Source organism: Arctopsyche grandis, chromosome 1 (genome assembly GCF_051622035.1).
Source record: "Arctopsyche grandis isolate Sample6627 chromosome 1, ASM5162203v2, whole genome shotgun sequence".
Lineage (NCBI taxonomy): Eukaryota > Metazoa > Arthropoda > Insecta > Trichoptera > Hydropsychidae > Arctopsyche > Arctopsyche grandis.
Window position 1 is genome coordinate 31,973,845 of NC_135355.1, and position 23,154 is coordinate 31,996,998.

Genomic DNA, 23,154 nt, shown 5'->3' on the forward strand with positions numbered 1-23,154 from the left:
AATGTCATTATACAAATACGAGATTCTTATAGCGAATTGAAACCAAAAATATGTGATGCATATATTATATGCATATATTATCGCACATATTATAGAATCCAAAAATATGTGCGATGTTATTATTAAGGATATAAAAGCAAGATATGCTTTTTCTAATGAATGAAAAGCTGTGATATTATTTAATAAAGAAAATTTTGAAAAGTACTGTAATAAAATCCCAATGGAAGATCTACTACTAACCGTTGAATCATATCCAATGCTAGATAAAGAAAAACTTCAAACTGAAGTAGAAGTGTTTTACTCAAGGAAAGAAATACATAGTATTAATGATTAATTAATATTTTTAAAACTTATTTTTGCAATCAATTTATCCAAAGTTCGTGTGGAAATAACAAAACTTATTCAAATTCTGCTTACAACTTCAACTACCTCTGAGCCAGAACGGTGTTTTTCATCAATAAATAGAATAAAGACATACATATGTATATAAGAAACACAATGGTTCAAGAAAGATTGACGGCTTTGTCTATACTGTCAATTGAAAAAAAAATGATTATGAACAGTGAAAAATTTAACGAAAAGGTGATAGACCTTTTTTCAAGGAAAAATGACAGAAGAATCAATTTTTAAATGAAATAAAATACATATAATGTTTAATTGTGATAATTTTGATGTTAATAGTAAAATATAATCCAAATAAACATTTTTGTGGATAAGATATCAGCACCCCCAGATATCTTATCCACGAGCCGCCACTGGTTATATGTATGTATTAGCAGTTTGCTATATAAATAAATAAATATTTTTTTTCAAATATGGGATACACTGCTATCGATCACTGCCAAGCAAGGATAATTAAAAGGATACAATTTTACCGAAAACACTCCAGGGAGTAATTTTGGGACGGTACGTGCTGGACGTGCCATGAATACAGCTGTGCGAGGCACGCCATATTTTTTTGCACTTTTAAAACTACCTAAAAAAACCATGTGCCACGTTCATCGCTGTGTGTTTTCGCTCTATAAAGGACAAGTTGCCCAGCATAGCTTCCCCGATCCATTAACGTGTATATTGTCTAGGCATGTAGTCTATGAGAAATCCAGCGTATCCTTTCTTAACGGGCACTTACTCGAGTCCCGTTAGCGTAATCCGGGGGTCTGTATTGTTCACCCACGAATGCACAGACAGTAGATACTCTCTCTCATATTCTCACATCACAGTACTAATACAACAATTTAATTCGAGCATTTTTTATATCATTCTATTCATTTAGTTTTGGGTATATACCAGGGCTGCCCAACCAAACAGTCAATCGTGGCGTGATTTTAAGTCGAAAATGTGAACTGTTATATTCGAAAGTGGCCAAAGTCCAAATTTTCAGTTCCAAAAACACTATTTCTGTTTGACTTAAATCACAAATTGTTATCACTTATTTTAATTCGATATGTCCAGAATATCGGAAGAGCAGAATAAACGTTTAATAGGCCACCAGTTATTTTAAATACATATTGTAAAAGGTAAAACATTTTATTTAATGTCTTGCGAGATACTTATCGAAATAATGAAAAGTGGACTTACGCCACTTCCAAATACAACGGCTCATATATATGTACATATGAAATATGTATGTATGTAGATAAATACCAAATCCTGACAAAGGCGACAAAAATATTGATGCTTTATTTTGGTTCCACGTATGCAATATAATATTTGGCTGAATTCGCACTTTCCGATATGGATATTTTAAAATTAGATACACGATTTTTTTAATGCGATAAACATCTTGATCAATGCTAATATTTGGTTGAATTCACACTTTCCGATATGGATATTATAAAATTAGATACACGATTTTTTTAAAGCGATAAACATCTTGATCATTGCTAATGATTATACACCCTCATTGTATAATCCCGACATTGAAAACATTTACAAATCTGGACAGTGTCAATGATCTCATTAATAATATTTTATCTAATTTATTTACTTAAGAATTATTTTTAAAGGCGGCTAAGCCGATGGACCCAAGGTGCTGGATACTGAAAATTAAGATAATAAAAAAAAAACAAAAATTGACATAAATTTGTTAGTTAACCAGTGCTCCTTAGAACGAGCCGCCCCTAATCGCAAATAAAAAATGGCTGGGCATCCTTGGTATATACATATGTGTGCATATAAGTATGTGCGTATATGTGTATGTGTACATATGTATGTGTTTGCGTACATTTTTTTTCATTTATTCAATGATTATTTCCATTTTTATTTAATTAGCCAGAAAGACGCCTAGGGTTTGTCCGTTAGGCCTTCCTAGTAAATATGTAAACATATGTATGTATATAAAATAAAATATGTACATATATATGTACATACGTACATACAGTGGTGCCTTACGATTTTCATGACAACGGGTTTCTGACAAATATGTAATTACAAAAACAATTTTATATACATAATTACATATATTATAACGGGGCTTTTTAAAATGTCAATGTGATATTTTTACGGATGATACTCATTCATATGTACATATATACAAATGGTTCGACTTTTTTCAAGCTACAATGTAATGGTAGTCAGTAATAAAATATTTGGGAGTAACGTTTGATAAAAGAATGAGATGGGCACCTCACATTGAGGCAGCGAAATGCAAGGCGATGCGGGGTATATCCTCAATATATCCAATATTTAATCGCCATAGTTACTTATCATCGCGCGCTCATATTACCATTATTAACCTATGCTTCACCTGTATGGAATAACGCCTCGAATACTAACCTTTCCAAGCTCCAAGTAATACAAAATAAATCCCTAAAAATAATTTATAATACACCCATATATACTAACCTGAAAAAACTGCATGCCAAATATAATATTCCGTTTGTTACAGACATTACTAACAAACTAATCAGTAGATTCTATGACAGAATCACTAATAACCATACTAACACACTTGTGAAGAGTCTCGGTGATTACAACAAAATGTCTATACCCTTCAGGTATAAACACAGATTGCCTAAACACAATCTGCTTTAGGTCATCGACTTTAGAGAGTCTTTAATTAATATTATGTATTAGATGTATTATGAACATTTATAAGGATTGTAAATAGGTTTTTGAGCTCTTTTTCCTATTTGCTTTAGATTAACATTAGAATAATATAATACTGTGATTACTAACCAAATTAAATTAAAATTGTAAATTAGAAAATGATCAGTAGATCAGTAGCTATTAAAATAGATATAAGATGTATTGTGAACATAATTTCGTAATAATAAAAAGCATTTAAAAATCAAAAATCAAGATTTTACATTGATTGCTTTACAGACACACGAAAAAAACCGGACAAACACATTAAAAATCGGCTTTTCAACGAACCGAAAAAAATTAAATGTCGACGACGGACGCGAATCGCGACCCCATAAATCAAACGCGTCATCGTCATCGTTGCACTCGAACCGAAACGAAAACGAAAAGCAGACTGTGGGAGTGCGAAAAATAAGCACAACCAGACACGGCTACGGTGGTGTATGTACGTACATACATACGTACATATGTATGTACATACGTTCGGCATAATTAATCAAACGCTTTGAACCCTAATAGGGTCACACGTTCACACGTTGCGACACTCGCACGCGAAAAAGTATCGTGAGTGTGTGGGCTCAAGTAGAGCGGCGACCGGTTCGCGCCAATCATCAATGAAAACTTCATTCAGACACGGTGCAAAAAAAAAATCAAATATAAAACGAAACGATTGCGCAACCCTGGCCGATTCGGCAACGCGCGTATACGCGTGGAAAAAAAATGCGCGTAAAGCTCCCGACTGCAACGTGTTAGTTAGCTCTTAACATACATACATATGTATACATAAGTGGTACTGGCAATATCCCACGGAGTGCTTATTAAAATTGAGAACGAGAAACATTCAGATACATACATATTTTTCAAATTACTCATTTTTATTGTACCTATGTATGTATTTATCAAACGTGTATTCGATTTTCTCAAATTAAACACGTTAACAAAAATTTATAAATTTTTCACCAGGCCCCCAATTACAATACGCTCTTAATATATGGAATACTCATTTATAAAATTATAATGAGAGGTTGAAAAGAATGAATGTAACCAAACTGGAGACGAGAAGAATAAGAGGTGACTTAATCGAAGTCTATAAAATATTAAGCAATCATTAAAATGACAATTATTGTCCTATTTCCAACCTCTTTGTGTTCAATGACGACACTCATATTAGAGGTCACTCTCTCAGACTCTTAAAAAAAAATCGAATAAATTGATTCGAGATTAAGTAAGTGGTTAAAGTTTGAAATAGTAAGTTCAGTAGCAAATTTAGTAAATTCTGAAAACCTTAATATTTTTTAAAAACAAGCTATTCTTAAACCAAAAGGATTTTTTCATTCTTCTTTTGCAATATCTTCATTTCTTTTTATATTTTCAATTTATTTTAGTAAACATTTTACTGTTTTATTTTTTTATCTTTTTGTATTTCCTTTTATTTTGCTATATTTTTCATTTTAATTTTTTCCTGTCTTTTATTTCATTATTGTAACTTTGAATATTTTTTCCTCTCTTAAAGCCCGTTGGGTTTATATGCTTTGCCGCCTCCCCCAAGTATGTTAAATAAATAAAATAACAGTGTAATCTAATTCAGTATACTGGATCAGTAGTGGAAAACTTGCATTGCACCAAGAAAACGTAGAATAAAAACTTTCATGCATTTTTTAACAATGTCGTGTGCCTCCAAGCAATAGATTTGTATTGACAAAAATTTTGAAAAGTGGGCTTTTATCACGTATATTTTTGATTTTTAGAAAAAGTACGATTTTTTTAAATATTACTAACGCCCAATATTTCGTAATTGTTATTTAATTGGGACGATTATGATTGGTTTTGACTGATTAGCGAAAATTCAAAGTCACCGTTTTGCCAGAAACCCCCATACAAAGCGCAACACGCCAACAACGACCATCTGTATGGCGGAAGCGGTTTTTTCCAGAAAATGGTCATTTAAAAAAAAAAAAAAATTCTCGAGAGCTTCTTTCGATATTTATCTTTATTTTAAACACAAAAAATGTCGTAAAAAAAGCGAGCTTTATGAAATATACGCAGCCCAAAATGACCTATTTTGACGTCAATAAAATAAATATGAAAATTAGGGATGATACTAAAAACTTGTATGTAGTATGTTGAAAGAAATATTTTAGGAAAAAAGCCGAGAATGGTTTTGTAAGAATCCATATATAATATTATGTATAAGTGTATATACATATGTATAGGGACGAAAGTTTCTCAACGCCTACTCAAATAAAATAACAATTTCCTTTAAAATTTCAATATCTATATGCAAGTATTTTAAAAAATTAACCCTCGTCACTCTCGCTCGTACATTATTAATCAAAAAATTATACAATTATGTAAATATATAATAATAATCGCACTCTTGACATTTCCCCGCGGGCAACGTTTAAATAAAATCAAACCGTCCGATTCGATTCACAAGCATTGAACAATATCCGTAAAGCATTTAAATGTAAATAAAACCATCGTTCACATAATCCACTTACAGGTGAAAATATTACGTTTGCCGCATTTGGCGGTCGTGGTTTTTCGCGAACCGGAATTTTCGCGACTGCATAACGCTCGCAAAACGTTAACCTTTCGTTTTTAATAGCGTCGATTTTTATATTTAAACATAGTCGTCATACACTTGACCGTGTTTTTAACGTACGAGCGTTTTTTTTCGGGTAATTTTAATATCGAAAATAAATGAAATCGAAATTTAAACGATGACCCTCACACACTTTGCTCGACGACCGTCAATTAATTACTCAAATTTATAATATTAATTAATCGATTAAACTTTAACTCGTCCGTGCGATATTTTGACACTAATATTTCACATTATCCTATAATTATAAGATCCGATAGAATGGCCGTTCAATTTTTTATAATTAAGTATCATATTTCATTCGATGTGTACATTACAGTTAGGAAATTCAATTTTTTTCATTCGGACAACGGATCCTTTAAACTTTTAACGGCTTCTTTTATCATCGGATTCGGCGAAAAAAAAACTGCAATGAATAAAGCTGTCATTCATTAAATGTCTGGCGCAAAATAGTCGTATAAAAAACAAACAAATGATAAATCAGTTATAATGAATTGACCCAAAAGAATTAACATAATGAAATTCTATGAAATAAAAAAAAATCTAATTCGAATGGTGAAAGGTAAAAAAATTAACGTGCTTAATATTGCATTAATAAAAACACCTGTCTGTACTTTTGAATTTAAGCAGAAATTTAATTAATCAGAATTTAAACACTATGAATCATACCGCGGTTAGAGCAATGACTTTATTAATACATTTTTTATTGAATGATACATATAATATTATGATTGATTACATACAGTGATTAGTCGTAAATCCAGTAATAATGTATACACAAACTTCCTATGTATAGCCGAATCAACCGGCGTTGCTCAGGCTGGTGAAAATTAAAAAAAAAAAACTTTTTCCAGACAATTTCGTAGTAAGATTGGTTGCATCTAAACTTTAAACTGTAGATTTACATATCGGTCAAATAAATAAAAAAAAAATCATCATTACAGTTCGTGCCCGTACAAACATACATAGATACATATGTATGTTTGTATACACTAGGAAGACCCAACGGTCAAACCCTAATGCATTTTCCTCGCCAGTTATAAACATAAAAAAAGATCATATCATATAGATAAATTTGACAAAAAATTTTATAAAATTTTATAAATTAGCAAATTCAAGTTGCTGAAAACTCGAATTTTGCGAAAAATTGGCCAAAATTTTCAATTTGTTGGAATCGTTTCAATTAAATCAGATACATTGGCTAACTCTGATAGGAAACGATCGAGCTAGTCACATATTCAAGGTCTGGCCAGCAGCAACGGGCTAGGTATTGAACCCTTGACGCTATCAGTTGAAAAAATTACAAGCTAACCACTGGTCTTACATACATAAATTAGCCAGCAGCATAGCTCGGCCGTAAAGCTTCTGCTTAGAGTCGAGAGATGCCTGGTTCAATCCCGTGATCTGACCTCGATTGAAAAGAATTTTTAGTAGTGCTGAATTTTTAGTAGTTTAGAGTAGTGCTGCTGGTCAGACCTGGATATTTGTGACTCCAGGTCGATCGTTTCCTATCAGAGTTTGCCAATTTTCGCTGATTTCATTGTTGAAACGGTTCCCGGTAAAATTGGCTAAATATCCTTCCTACCTTCATACTATGTCACCACTATTTGAGATTGATTAATGTAAATCTCATAGATGTCTCGTTAATTTGCGAGTTTATCAGTGTCTCGTATTTCAGCGACATGTATACTAAAAAAATGCTGCAATGTTTTTAATTGACCAGGAAGGCGCATTGGGGTTACCTGTAAGGCCTTCCTGGTATATATTTAAAAAAATATATACATATACATTTATTATTAAAAAAAAATTAAAAAAAAGTTTTTTATATAGTTTTTATGTAATATCTGTATGATTTTATATATTATATTATTCTGTATATGTACATATATTATCTGGCTACAGTTTCATATTGGGCTAATCTGTTAAGACACTGTGGTATATGTTTATTAAAATAAAATATAATACATGCAATAAAAATATAGTATATGTATATGTATATACGAAGATATATTAAAAATAAATCTATTCAAATTTGAAATGTAGATTAAAACACTAGAAGAGCCTTAAATAATCTACTAAGACAACGCGAAATACAAAAACAACTATATACATACATACATATGTATATATATATATATATATATGTATATGTAAATACAGTTCTTTTTGAAAAGTATTGAAATAAGTCGATGCATATTCAAAAAGACGCTCCATTGAAAAGATGCTTCAATTTTTCAAAAATTTCAAACCAATGCTACTCGGAGAATTTTCCGCTTTTTCTCACGTAAACGTATCTAAATTCAAATGAGAAGAAAAAAAAGGAGAACGAATCGTGTCATCGACATCTCTCCGATTCGCCGTGGCTGGTTGTACCATTTTCTCGGTGGAAAATCAATACCAAAACATTCGCATAATGTAACGAATATAAAATATTATATATTTATAACGAGGAAATTACGCGGCTGTGTCTATTTTTGAATGTTTACGATTGTTGAAAATCGAAACGCACGCGAAAAATTCCGATACTTTTCAATGGTTGCGTGATACACAAATTCATTATATAATATATAACTACCTTTTCTATTACCGCGACTGGCTGTGTAGGTTTGTGCAAAAATCAAACCCACAGCTTGCGCAATTAATCACCGAGTGTCTTCTCTATAATAATGTACATATATGTATGTACATATGTATGTATTTATGTACCTATGCATATGTGGCACGATCAATCACAAAGCCACAAGAAAAAGTATCGCACGTGATACGTTTTTTTCGTTTATTACTATTTTCGTACGTTTTTTGTCTGGAGTGAGACTTTTTTACGAGGCATTATAATACAATTATAATTAAATTCGCAAGAACCGCTATTCAAAAGTTACAGTCTCGCAGTTTTGACTATTTTATGTATACGAGTCGTATGCAAATGCGATAAAGTGGTCAGGTAGTGAGAAGAAGGCTCGCGGATGAAAGTTCAAGGTAAATGTCGATTCGCCAAATATACATATACATACATATATAATATTGTATATATACATATATACCTACACTATAACATCATTTATACATTTAACTTTAAAATGTATATTTGAGTAACCCCATTAAGTGTTAAATCCATATAAAACATGTTTAAATATTTGACTATGAAGTAGTTGTAAATCCGTAATCAACACTAGAAAGCTTTCCAGTTTGTATGCTCTTTTAATTCTAAGGAATTTCGAAAGTAAATTCAGGCTGAGTTGAATTATATTATTCAATACATACATATATATATATATATATATATATATATATATATATATATATATATATATATATATATATATATATATATATATATATATATATATATATATAAGTATATATATATATATATATATATATATATATATATATATATATATATATATATATATATATATATATATATATATATATATATACTCCAAGTCGATAGTTTCGTATCAGAGTTTGCCAATTTATCTGATTTCATTGTTGAAACGGTTCTTCCATAAAATTGGTAAAAATCAGCCTACCCGCTATGTCACAAATATCTAAATTTGATTTATGTACAATATATAAAATTTATGTACAAGTCTATGGATCAATTCATTAACTAATTATTTGTTAATTTCGTATTCCTCAGCCTCTCCAAATACCGCGATTTATGTAATTAAAAATGCTGTAATGTTTGTAATTAGTTGTCTAGGAAAGCGTAATGGCGCTTAACTGTTAGGCCTTCCTGGTATATATCTATCTAAAAATAAAATAAAATAAAATATTTAAGCATTATACGTTGAATCCAAAATTTTGAACGTACATATGTACATATAGCATTAGATGAATCATCGATTTATATGCAAATCTTGTTCTTATGTAGGAAATGAGTATTTTACAGCTCATTTGAATTGGTTGTAAACATTTCAAATTTACAGCTTTAATTAAAAACCGAAGAATTCATTCGCAGAGGGAACCCAATCACCTTTAATTTATATTTTAAAACGTCCAAAATGCTGACTAGGAAGTGAACAAATCAAAAATTTCGGCCACAAACTCTCAATGATTCATTGGTTTTTCACTTTTATCATGTTCGTCGAAATTAATTTCCAAGAATCTAAGCACAATGTAGAGCTTTTCGTTCAACGAAATCGTTAAACGTTTCGCAAGCTTTCGTTAGCTCACACGTAGATTTTCAATAAGGAAAAACCCAACACTAGGGGAATTTTTTCACGAATATTGCAGAAGCACTGGGATCCGTGTTCTCACACTCAATGAAACTATTGTACGCTCGAGGATACCCACTCGAGTAAATTTGCCCCAATTCGCAAATATTAAATCAACCAAAACAAGATAAACACATCGATAAGTCGAATTTGCACGAACACTCGAAAGCGACATGTATGTACGATCAATTTTTTCGCGTTTGACGCATGGATTTAAACGCGTGTAGTTATTTAAATTCATAATAATAATAATAATACACACATGCATCGACATGGAAGATTTTTTTGCGCATAATTCGATACGTACAATGCAAAAAAATTAAACGAAAACAATCTCAAGATCAAGAGAAAGGAGGCTATCCGATATTCCGGTTCGACCATCGTCGTAGTGATAGTTTCAGCGATGCAAAAGAAATTTACTTACTCTTTTTTGCTATTGCACCGTAATTAAACCGACTTTTCCTACACATTAAAAATAAATAAATAATAATACACTCGCACAGCGGTGGCTTAAAGACCCGCACAAGAATTTAACTACGATTCTACCGAATCTAAAATACGATCGAACTTTAGCGAAAGGTCGTGACATCGCGCTTCTTCACTAATGCAAATTTTTATCGTCGACTACTACATACATACATACATAAGACAGGCCGAGATAAAAAAATTTCTTTCTGGACATCTTGAGGCGACCATTGTCTGTCGTTGAAAAGCGGAAAAATAATGTCTTTTGTCTCGGAAAAAATAATATAAACGAAGCATTACACGCATGACCGGTTCCATGGCGAATACACACGTATTGAAAAAAGTATAAATATTTATAAGAAACGCCTTATAAAGTTTTTACTTTTATATTTACGATATTACAAACATTTTTCGACGCCATTTCGCATTCGTTTTCGAGCTTCAATATTTATTATCGAGGTTCAAAATAAAATTTACCAAAAAAACAAAACAATAACAAAAAAATCGACAGCGCAAATCTGCGCGTTTGCCTATAATACGTCTACGTATCGCACCGTCACTCACACTTTTTCGTGAAATGCAATATACATAATACAGATATTTGAATACTAAAACGCTATGACTTTTGACCCTTGCTGTATTTATGTATATGACTCGACGATGCTCTCGTCGATCCAAAACGGATTGCTTGAATTACGGTGACCATATATCCCCGACCATTTCCACTTTTATCCCTGCTTTTACACTTTACTTTTGCTTGTAAACTCACTATGGACCGTAAACACATACGCTGTGTTTTTAATAAAACCCATATTCAAAGGCCGTCAACACAGTGTGTGCTTTAAATCCTCCAAACTTCAAACAAAAAAGGTATTATTTAAGACAAATTGTTTCAAACTTCCATTTATAGATATCATACCAGCATATCTTTATTCAAAATATCAATAAATAAACTTAAAATATATATATATATATATATATATAATTTTCTATCGTTGATCGATAATATTCCAAAAGAATAATATTCAGAAATGATTTTAAATCCACAGATATTAAACTTGACTGATCTTTACTCGCGTAGCATACAAATTTCTCAAATTGAATCTTTCATTTAGATGATCTATTAGACAGATATCGTTTATTGCGTGAAAATATTTTGAAATGTATATAAATCTTATACAAAATTGAATACAGCATTCACCACAGTTTGAGAAATATTGATCTGATAATTAATACAGTCGATGACAAATGTAAAGAAGCTTCATTCCAACTTTTACTTAAATGGATAGAAAGGATTAGGAGTTGTTTTATTTTCAAAAATTATTACTTTATCGGCACTCTATGCGGAAAAATATGCGGACTCTCATAGAGTTTTCAGAAAATTCAGCCGGTCCATAATGAGTTAATACGTAAAAATTGCAGAATACAAAACTTCTTTTGAATTTGTTACACATCAAGTACTTGAACATCGCGTAAGCTCGATTCTTCTTCAATTACTAATTCTAATTACAATCTAAATAACAATTACTTTTCTAGGCGAGACAAATGGAACTTTTGCTATAAAACTAATGTATATGCTATCAATAATGGCGGTTGATTTTTTTTATACTAAACTTTTTTTTACGTTCTCTTTTCTAATGACTAGGATATGGTGGCCCTATTTAAACACACACACACGAAATTTACACAAGATCAATTCGACACTAATTTAATACCGATCGAAATAACGACGTGCTAATCGTCGCAGATTTCACTCGGAAACGATGCACAAAATCGAATCGAAATGCGAGCAATTAAAAACGAATCAAAAATATCAATTTGAAAGTGAACGGCGTCGAATCGCTCTCGATTAGTTACCGCGTTATTTGCATTCGATTGTAATTGAAAATTAGAAGAGCAATTACGCTTCAGTGCTAAAAATTAAAAAAAAAAAAAAACTAAACACATTCTCATTCGATCGATTAACAATGAACCGCAATGATTTAGCATCGATTTTTGGGAGCGAAGGCGTCAACTTTGACGGCGTTAAACGGCCGTTAAAATTGCAATTACCGTATCGTAATAATTTCCATCACCGACATCGTATTACACTGTATGTACGTACGTACATATGTACATAGTTTTGAGTGTAATTTTTTAAATGCGATTATTCCGTAATAAGATGTGAAATCAACGAGTTTCGTTTTGAGTGCCAAGTTTAAGCACGTGCGATTTTGACCTTCATTAAATATTTATATAGATTTTAAATAAAATATATTAAAAAAAATGATCATATTTTATAAAATAAAATATATTGATTCTAAAACCCATCAGTTGTTAGTAGGAAACTGATTCAACGTGTATACATCGGTGTATCTACTAAATAAGATGACGCGACGCGTTATATAAAAAGTCATCGAATTTAATTAATTATATTTTATTGTACTACAATGGACATTTTATTATGTTGTTATGTTATTATTAAGCGTAATATTGTTAAGATAGGGTCATTAAAAACATATTTAATGCAACATTTAATAAGTTTTCTACTTACTCGTATGTAGTTATAAATTAAACATGTAGACTTTAACATTAAAAATATGATAAAATTAATATTTACGTAAAGAATCATTGCGGAAATGTACAGACATACATATTTACATATGTATAGGTATGTATTATAAATAACAATAATAAAATACATAACAATGCGTAGGTATATTAATTAATATTCATACGGTTGAAAACTGCTCGTTGTTATGCAATATTATTTAAAAGTAACATAAAATAAATACATTAACTTAAAACGTTTACGATTAATTGTTGCAATTATTTAATTTATAACAGAGTCAACATTGCCCTTGAAATTTTGCAATAATAGGTATAGTATTTTCTACACCGTATTGTTTACAATAATAACAAAAGGTAATCGTAAATCGCCAGGTAGTTTTGCGATAATTTTTTTTTTATATCACTGTATAGTTTGATGAAAATCACTCGTGAACAACAAATCAATGATTTTTTTCAAATCGTAAGCCCCAGCTAGACTGTGTACGTTAAGAACGATAAGATAAAAGCAATGTGGAATTTTCTACGCATGATAAAATACAGAGATTTTATCTCATAATGTGACACGATATTAGTTCGAATTACCGAGATTTTTCTATGGTATTAGCTATCGTTATTAGCACTGATTTGTTTCGAGTATAAATACTACATAATAGTGAGGATTTAATTCAATATATCAATTCATAATTACAGAATAAAAATTATATTTTCAGTATTTTTTTTATAACCTTCAAAAATGACTCATATTAGTAATATTTTTTATTCAGCAAATATGCAAATTTCAATTACTGTAACAATAATTAAAATGGGGAAAAAAACAATTAAATATTATTGTTACCAAAACAGAATATGCAAAATAGTTCAATTCAAAATATACGTATTTTATTATACCTCAAGTAAGTTATAGCCAATAATGCAAAGTTCATGCAATAATCTGAGATTTATTTTGCATGTGATTGAAAATTTATGTTTAAAAAAAATCATCAAAATCACACAACATCAAAGCGACTTTTTTTCCAACTATAATTAGAAGCGTTTAGTTTCGATGACGAAACGCTTTCCCATATACAACAATAATAATATATACATCTAAATTAAGGCGACGAAAAAAATATTCAAATTTTCGCGACTATAACCTGCAATTTATACAAGTAATACAATGGAGCGTACGCAAAAACCGACAGTTTTCTACTAAAATGTATGTTATTATAATATTAATAACAACACTGAGTAATTTCGTTGCAGTTGGAAAAAAAACAAAGGAAAATACAAAAGAATTCAAATGAAAGATCGAATGAAAAAATTCACTCACTTTTACTCATTTCGATACGATACGGTTGCCGCAATAAAAAATGTAATATTTACACAAATGTTCAACGCGAATTGTAGGTATGAATAAAATAAAAGGTATTTGCGATAATTTTGCATGGTTGATTATTTTAAATTACGTGCGGAAAGTCTAAAACTTACTTGAGACTTCTTTGCTCATGTTGGCGGCGAGAAAATTCACTGTGTAGCACTAGCGTGCGAAAATCGACCGATTTTCCTCTCCAAATTCACTTTTGAATGCTATATACGATATTTCACAATATCGTATTGTTACGCTCTGGTCACAAGCGTAAAAAATTATTTATTTTTAAATTTAAAAACGTTATCGGAATAAAATAATTAAAACGACGAATCGAGTTGACGGCGAATGTGCGACTGAATTGGTTTATCTGCAAAGTTTATAAAGTGATGTGTTAATTATCGGTTCAATTGATTTATATTAAATTATATATTTATCGTGGGTACGCACTCGTGTCGTCGTGTTGGCCCCTCAGAGGTTCGTGGTGAAATGATTGCAGGTTGAGTCTCGTTTTGATACCACTCTCCCTACCTTGCCAGTCGCCAATGCAACAATCTTCAACACTGAAGAATCCTGCAATGCCTCGATCGTATATATGCTATCGAGCCCGTCTTTGATTATTCGGGCGATGATGGATTTTCCGAGTGATTTTCCGGCATCGTTCATCGTGTGCGTGAGTCGAGTTTAAAAACTCAGTTTGACGAGAATTTTCAAAAAAATTTAATTTTGTTTGTTTATCTTTGCATTTTAAATATATATATATATATATATATATATGTTTTCAAAACCTAACAAAAATATATACAGTACTAGCAATGCCACAATAGCGCATGCAATTGCCGTTCCCGTTCCCGTTTCCATTTGTCGGAAAAACGCAGGCAGCGAATACATTTGAAATTATTCAATTATTTGTTTATTTTACCCTAACAACGCATATTGTGACGCGAAAACATTTGAAATTATTGCGTTGCAATACCGCTCATTTCCGTTTTTCCTGTTTCCGTTCCTGTTTTTGGCCGATTTTTTTTTTCACACTAAGCTTCCCGGACATGCATACAATAAATCGTGTTTATAATAAACTTTGATCGTTCCATCATACAATAACGCATGCAATTCCCGTTTCTCGATAAGTGAATGTTTCAGTTTCAAATTAATACTTTATAAACAAACTATGTAAATTATAGCAAACATATACGTGACAGCGGTCTCCGTGACGAGGCAGAATGTTAAATTACAGAAAACACAAAAATCGGAAGGCAAAAAAAAGGGTGCATGGTAAACGGTACATACTCACGTACATACTCACTTAATTTGCGCGAGCAGGATACAACAGGAACAAGAGGAACAGGCTTTTCCTCCCGTATTAATGTGCGCGCGCAGAATACGGGAGGAAAAGCCTGTTCCTCTTGTTCCTGTTGTACCCTGCTCGCGCAAATTAAGTGAGTATGTACCGTTTACCATGCACCCTTTATTTTATCTTTCGACTTAAGATCTTTCGATTTTCGATCTTTGCCTTCCGATATTTGTGTTTTCTGTAATTTAACATTCTGGCTCGTCACGTAGACCCACGTGACAGACAGACAAACATTGATTTATATACATATGTAGGATTGTTATGAGTGGTACGTACTGTCAGGTTGGTAAGAGTGGTAAGTAATATATTTGTACGTTGGCATGCGTGCGCGCAAGTTGGTTATCAACGTACACTTTCCTTAACTACACACTGGCGCTCCATACTTTCACGTCGATAAAATCGTAATTACTAATATTATTATCAAGAGGTTTTATCCCGTTTTTTTCACAGTAATCTTCCCGGACATGCATACAACAAATCCTGAAAGTTCCATCGTAATCATTTCAGTGGTTTAAGAGCCTATTCGAGACAGACGGACAAACATTGATTTTTATATACATACAATATTTGGATGACAAGTTTCATAATGGCTTACTAAATAGGATGGGAAATTGCAGATTTTATCTTATACACAAGAGCCGTTATAAATCTACAGTTTATTCAATTTATAACCAATAAATTTGATATACACTCCGATGATTATTACGTAGACTTTTGAAAGGAGTCAGACCAGAGAAATTTTATATTAATAGAAGTGGCTTTAGGCGTCATATTATTGTCAAGTGACGATTGTCCACAGACATTCCTAAATAATTTTAGCATCAGTCGTATTTGATGCTTAGCTCGATGTATGTCCGATAAAAACTTCTCTGTTTGTTTATATTACTCGCAAGATGGGCAAGCATCGGTAAAAATTGCACATTGCATTCAAAAACACACAATAAACAACATGGGATACATTTTTATAAGTAAATTGATCCGATTGTATTCCATGCGTTGTAGCGTATTTATAGAGACATACCGCGTAATATTGAAAACAATTATTTATTCGTATTATTATTACGAGTCGGAACCCTTTGAAGGCTTTTTTTCATCTGATTTTCATTCGGCTCAGCAACACCAGGAAATTCAGCATTTCTGTTATATAAATCTATAATTTTCAATTTAGTATCACCAAATTTAGTATAACATATCTAGTTGGCTAATTTAATCTATTTTTAGACGGAATATACGTATATGTATGTACATACATACATACGAGCCGTTATAATTGAAAGTGGCATAAGTCCACTTTTCTTCATTTCGAGAAGATTCACATTAGATATAATGTTTTGCGATTAACAATATTTAAAAATATTGGTGGCCTATTATACGTTTACTCTGGTTTGCTGAGATTCTGGACATATCGAATTAAAATAAGTGATAACAGTTTGTCAATTAAGTCAAACAGAAATAGTGTTTTTGGAGCTGCAAATTGGACTTCCGCCACTTTCAGATATAACGGCTCATATATACGTATATTATATTTGGCATTAAAAATTTTTAAAATCATGACATTGATTTTACACAGTCAGAAGGAAATATTGACAATAAATACATAGCTTGGCACTTTATTTTAATAATATAATATGTGTCAATTATATTAAAATATTTAAAATTGATTCGAATATGTGACAATATCATTTTTGATTTTGTCTGAATTTGAATTAATTTTATTTAATAACTGTTACTATGTATTTATACCGTATAATTGTTTCTCAATCGGTTGGTTGCTACAATGGATTAGTTTTTTCAAGAAATTAGTGCAATCAAATTTAATTAATTACCAGTATATTAATTAGCTGTCGGTTAATCAATGTGTCGAGCCAGTGAGTGTCAATTTTTTTTTATTGATTTTTGCGTGTTCTTTGCTGTGATTTTTGATATGGAAAGCATAGTTTTTGCTTTTAAATATTATTATACATATTCTAATAATTGTCATGGGAAATAAAATAGGTTTCAGAAAATGTCGTAAGGCGGCGTGGTTTGTTATTTTTGACAGTCAGTTGTACATAAATCAATATATCAGTGGTTAGAATGTAATGTTTTTGATTTTGTGGTCACGGGTTCTATTCCTGGCTTTGTTGCTGGCCAAATCTTGGATATGTGACTCCTAGGTCGATCGTTTTCTTTTACAATTTTCCAATTTATCTGATTTCATTGGAAGCGATTTCAACAAATCTGCAATCGTGTCATATTTCTCACAAAATTTGGGTTAACAGCATCAGAAAATTTGTCAACTGATGTCTCTATGATCATTGTAAGGTTTGATGATTGATGTTTGTATTTGATTATTCTTGAATAATACGTTTGTACAATGTAAACAACAGATGTTAGTAAAGATGGGTGTTACTGTAATAATTGTATATACATATGTACATATGTATTCGGAAATAGTTTCAAGTATAAGTATAAGTATGACACTTTTGGCTTTCTTTATCTTTGATTTTAAAAATATGATATATGTATGTACTTAGTGACTCCTTTGAATAGCAGGTCAAAAATGAAGTTGGAGTGTCGACTCATTATTTGACTAATCCATACAAACTAGCCGATACAGCGCTTTCTTCCGAATTCAAAACAACTCAACTAATAAAATGGAAATATTTTGGTAATACCGGTAGTACCGGTATCCCTAGTTGTAACTCCCTAAAGTGATCTGCAAGCAAGAAAAGCAAGGATGAATGTAATCAATTTTTTTTTACATAATTTTTACGATTGTAAAAAATATGTAAAAAAATACGCACAGCAAATTTGTCTAATAATTTTGGTACATTTTACTATTTTTTTAATATCTCGAAAGGATGTGTTTTCGTGCATTATATTTTAGTTCAGATTAATAGACGTTTATTACAATTTTTATAGCAAAAAATCTAAGTTTGTACGTTTTATATTTGCCTCGTTAAGCAGCTTAATGTCCTTTAATAACTGTTATATTTCAAAGTAGACACCAGAAATGGTAGTAAGTGTATGTATATAATTTTTTTGTCAATTTTTCATCATATAATATATGTATGTATGTACATATGTATATATTAGAATCATTTACGTACATTTATGTATGTACCTAATAAGTTACATAATTGAGCGATACATATAACGCCGTTGAACTGGTCTCATTGTTGGAACTTGTCTCACTTTTTGCGTGTTTGAAGTAATTTTGAAGATAAATTTAACGTAATAAATAATAAGCGTTGAGTTATTCTTCCTTCGATTTGCATACCGGCACCGATTACTTCTCGCATGCGACAATGGCCGTTCGTTCACGAATTTTAAATACAAATTTATTACACAATTTTGTATTAAATTAATAATTTAATCTTCAAAATTATACGGCAGCACTTTATAGATATTTTTGACATTGAAATATTTTTTTGTTATTTATATAAATGGTAGATATTTCAGTTATTTCCGAGGTGCGAGATTCGCAGGTGGACGATCCAGCTGGTCAGAGTTTACGTAAAATTAAAAACGTGTGAGAATAATAATTAAAATAAAAAAACCATTCGATTCGATAATGCGATGCATTTAAATATCGCACGAATAAAAAAACAAAAAATACTCGTACATGTACAGTGAACACGTGTTTGGTAATTTCGTTATATAATAATAACAAAACGGGTCGGATGCGTCATGTATATTCCGTTTTTGTTAATATTCATCATTCATTACGTAAAATAAAACAAATATTCAATTTGACCCAATGGGAAAAACTCTCAAGAGATAAGTAATTTACAAAACGAGACAGGTCAGCGTTTCTCAAAGAAAATGAGTTAAAAAGAAAACCCAAAGCGTCGATTCAATAACACGAAAAAAGTTGAAATATAATGGATATTGTAATTTTTTAACATACAATTTTTATTCAATGTTTGCAACAATAATGTACATATAAAGGTTTGTTTATATCAGAACAGCTCAAGCCAGCAACTGGACGTAAACAGAAACACGAAAAACATTCTTCAGTACATTCTACATATATGGACACATTCATATGTTCCGTAATGTGTATGTGACATGTCATTACTGCAGCAACCGATACGATCTGTTCATACTATACAACAGCACGTTTCACCAAAACGTATTAAGGCAATTGTGGAAACATTCACACATGACGTAATAGTGGCGAGTGTACCCGCATTAACGAAAGTGCTCGAAAACCGTATCGGCACGTGCTGTAATGTATATGTAATCCAGTTTTTCCTTGCACTCGTCCAAAACAAGCATGAATGTGTCGAAAACGGGTAGTGCTGTATAGTATGAAAATAAGTGGTCTTTTCCGTGCATTGTTGTGCCAAACAGTTGATGTGCAGTGTTGGATAATATAAACGGATCTTTATAGGTGTAATAAATTGTTATAATAAATCTAAAAATATAAAATTTAAAACATTTTTTTTATTCCAAAAATATTCATGGCTTTATCCATGAAACGTTAAAGTTAATGAATATACAAACAAGACGATTAAAGAATACTCATTATAGAATAATTTTGGGTAATATATATTATTACAAAAACGATTAAGACCGAATAGCGAAAAAAAACTCTACTTCAGCTCATTATATAGTGTTCCGCGACAAATTACTCACGAACCTTTCACTCAATGACGTTAAGCGAACGACATTGCAATCACGCGAAAACTTGCTCACGGACGTTACACTCACAGATAAATAACATACGCGACAAATCACTCACGTGACAACTCGCTCACGGTAAAAATCACTCACGCGACATTACGCTCACGGAATTTTTAAAATAACGTAGAAAAACGTTATTTTTTTACACAAGAATTATTCCAAAACTCAATTAAACATATCGTGACGAATCAACGCACTATCCAATCACAGATAAATAAATAAAATATATACAAACCAGATTAATCTCAATTTATTCACAAAGTACAGAGTTTATTATAAGAATATCTTAATTCTTCGTATTAATAAGGATTTTCGTTCAGTTAGAATTATTTTTTTATTGGTGGTAATTATATGTAAAATAATCAACGGGACTATATAAATGCTGCATTGTAATTGTAATTGTAAATTGTAATTAGCCAGGAAGGGCATTGGGGTTTACCTGTAAGGCCTTCTTGGTACATATGTACATATATATGTACATACATATGTATATGTAAAAAAAAATGTTTTTGTAGGTTTAAGTCATCATCGAAGACTTCGTTTTATTTTTAATTATTTTATCAACATAACTTTTATAAAACGATTTTAAGGTTTTTGAAATATGTCAATACTTTCCGTACATAGAAAATATATATGTACATATATGTAGTTAGATGAATTAGGATGGATGAGTATTAGAATTAGTCTAAATATTAGTACATTGTCTTTTGTTTATAAGTTAGATCATAAGTTATTGCCGAAGTACTTTGATGATTATATAATAAGGAATAGAGATAAACATATATATACTAGAAATAAGTTGTAATGTAACTAGTTGTAAGTAGAGTAAGGAAAAATAAGACAGCTGGGGTTGTTTTTCACAGGGGTGTGCTCATGTATAATGCATCAGGTTTTGCGAGGTGCGAAGAGACACCTGTGTGAGGGACAGTACATATAAGTTAATTATAAATTTTAGAGTTAAGTAATTAAGATGAATTTTTTGAATTAGCTTGATAGCTAAGATAATATATAAAATAAATAATATAAATATATGAATCCTTTCATCTAACAATATATATGTATATATATGTAGTTTTGATGCCACATTTCAAACGAGTATGATATAGTACTTACATACGTACATATAGTTCAATGTCAAATTATAGAATCCGATATAGTGAATTGACACGCGTTAAATATTCATACAATCACTCATAAATGCAAAACGAATCCTTCAGGACTATAAATAAATAAATAAATATAATAAAAATAGACGGCCTCAGGATTATGAAGTGCACTTCTGAACATATTCACAGTGAGCATCATAGTCTATCATAAGGCCGCATTATATAACCATACAGACGCAATTTTGCCCAAAGAAACCAACCCACATGAATAATTGATCGTTTTGAATGTATTCGCACAATCACATTTTGTGATTTTTTAAAACATTTTGAGCGGGTTAGTTCCGTTAGCGAAACTAAGTCAATGTAAATGATGTTATATAGATATGTATGTAAATATCAATTGTTAGATATGTTGACTGTCGATAGCGCGAAAAGCGGATATTCAATCGCACGCTACCACACTCCCATACAAATGAATCCATTCAGTGGCGTCTCATGGTGTTTTAGTCGGTTTTATTTTTTTGGTTCGTGTAGATTGTTTTATTTGCAGAATTTTAATTTGTGTACGTTCGCGGAAATTCACGATTTGCTCGTATCGTGATCAATCAACTGTGTGTATCGGGGTTTTTCCCCGCGTGCGGTTAAATCTGAAAGTGTTCTACGCTTAGTATACTATCTGCGGGGAGCTTTTTTTCGTATAGCGGTTGTCAAGCTTCAAGGTTAAGGCTTTGCAGGAATTCGGGGATGTGTGTGTAGTAACATTTTGCTATAATATTTTTTTTTAATTGAATTTTACAAATAAAATCTGTCGTTGTTTATATGGGCACCTTTATGTTTATTAGACGGGTCTACGTGACGAGCCAGAATGTTAAATTACAGAAAACACAAATATCGGAAGGCAAAGATCGTAAATCGAAAGATCTTAAATCGAAAGATCAAAAAAAGGGTGCATGGTAAACGGTACATACTTACTTAATTTGCGCGAGCAGGGTACAACAGGAACAAGAGGAACAGGCTTTTCCTCCCGTATTCTGCGCGCGCACATTAATACGGGAAGAAAAGCCTGTTCCTTTATTAAAAATTAAAAGAAATATATTTATATTTAATTGTTTAATATAAAAAAAAATGGTAAAAATCTACCTACTTACCTATTTACATATAAACAATATAAAACACCAATAGAAAAAAAAAAGAAATACACTTTTAAATATTCCTGAAAAAAGGAGTACAATTATTTATTACACTAGCCCGTTGATTTTTCAACGGGTGGTTTCGGAAAAAGAATTGATAAATGCATACAAATAAAGTTATATGTATAATAATAATAAAAAACAAAAACAATTGTCAATTGTCAACAACAATGATTTTTAATTAATATCTAGATTCCGACATAGTATAATGTGTTGTGTATATTTGTGCAGTTAGCCACAGCGCCGATTTAAGGTCTTTTTATATTATCCAGTACTGCACGTCAACAGCTCGGCACAACACCGCACGTAAAATACTACTTCTATTCATACTATATAGCACCGCCCATTTTAGGCACGATTATTCTTGCAAGGCAAAATCGGCTTACATTAAAGAGCGCGTCGATACGATGAAATATTACTTGCGTCATATTGACGAAGCAATATTTTCAATATATGAGGTTTCTGAAAATATTCATACAAATGTGCATACGGACTTCCATTAGTACGGGTGCACTCGTCACTATGACGTAACGCCATGCGTGAATATTTCCAGTTTTGCTTGAA

The 23,154-nt window shown here is 31.2% G+C and overlaps 1 protein-coding gene across 2 annotated transcripts in view; it reads right to left on the minus strand.

Moving 5' to 3' along the window:
- Drip (aquaporin homolog protein drip) overlaps positions 1 to 14,841 on the minus strand; it is a 72,140-nt gene extending 57,299 nt beyond the window's left edge. For both annotated transcript variants that reach the window (XM_077430302.1, XM_077430285.1), the window contains exons 1-2: positions 14,720 to 14,841; positions 14,392 to 14,639 (exon numbers count right to left, since the gene is read on the minus strand). In XM_077430302.1, the coding sequence (XP_077286428.1) occupies positions 14,392 to 14,410 (19 nt within the window). In that variant the 5' untranslated portion in view covers positions 14,411 to 14,639; positions 14,720 to 14,841. The remainder of the gene's footprint in view (positions 1 to 14,391; positions 14,640 to 14,719) is intronic.
- Between the last annotated feature and the right edge of the window lie 8,313 nt (positions 14,842 to 23,154).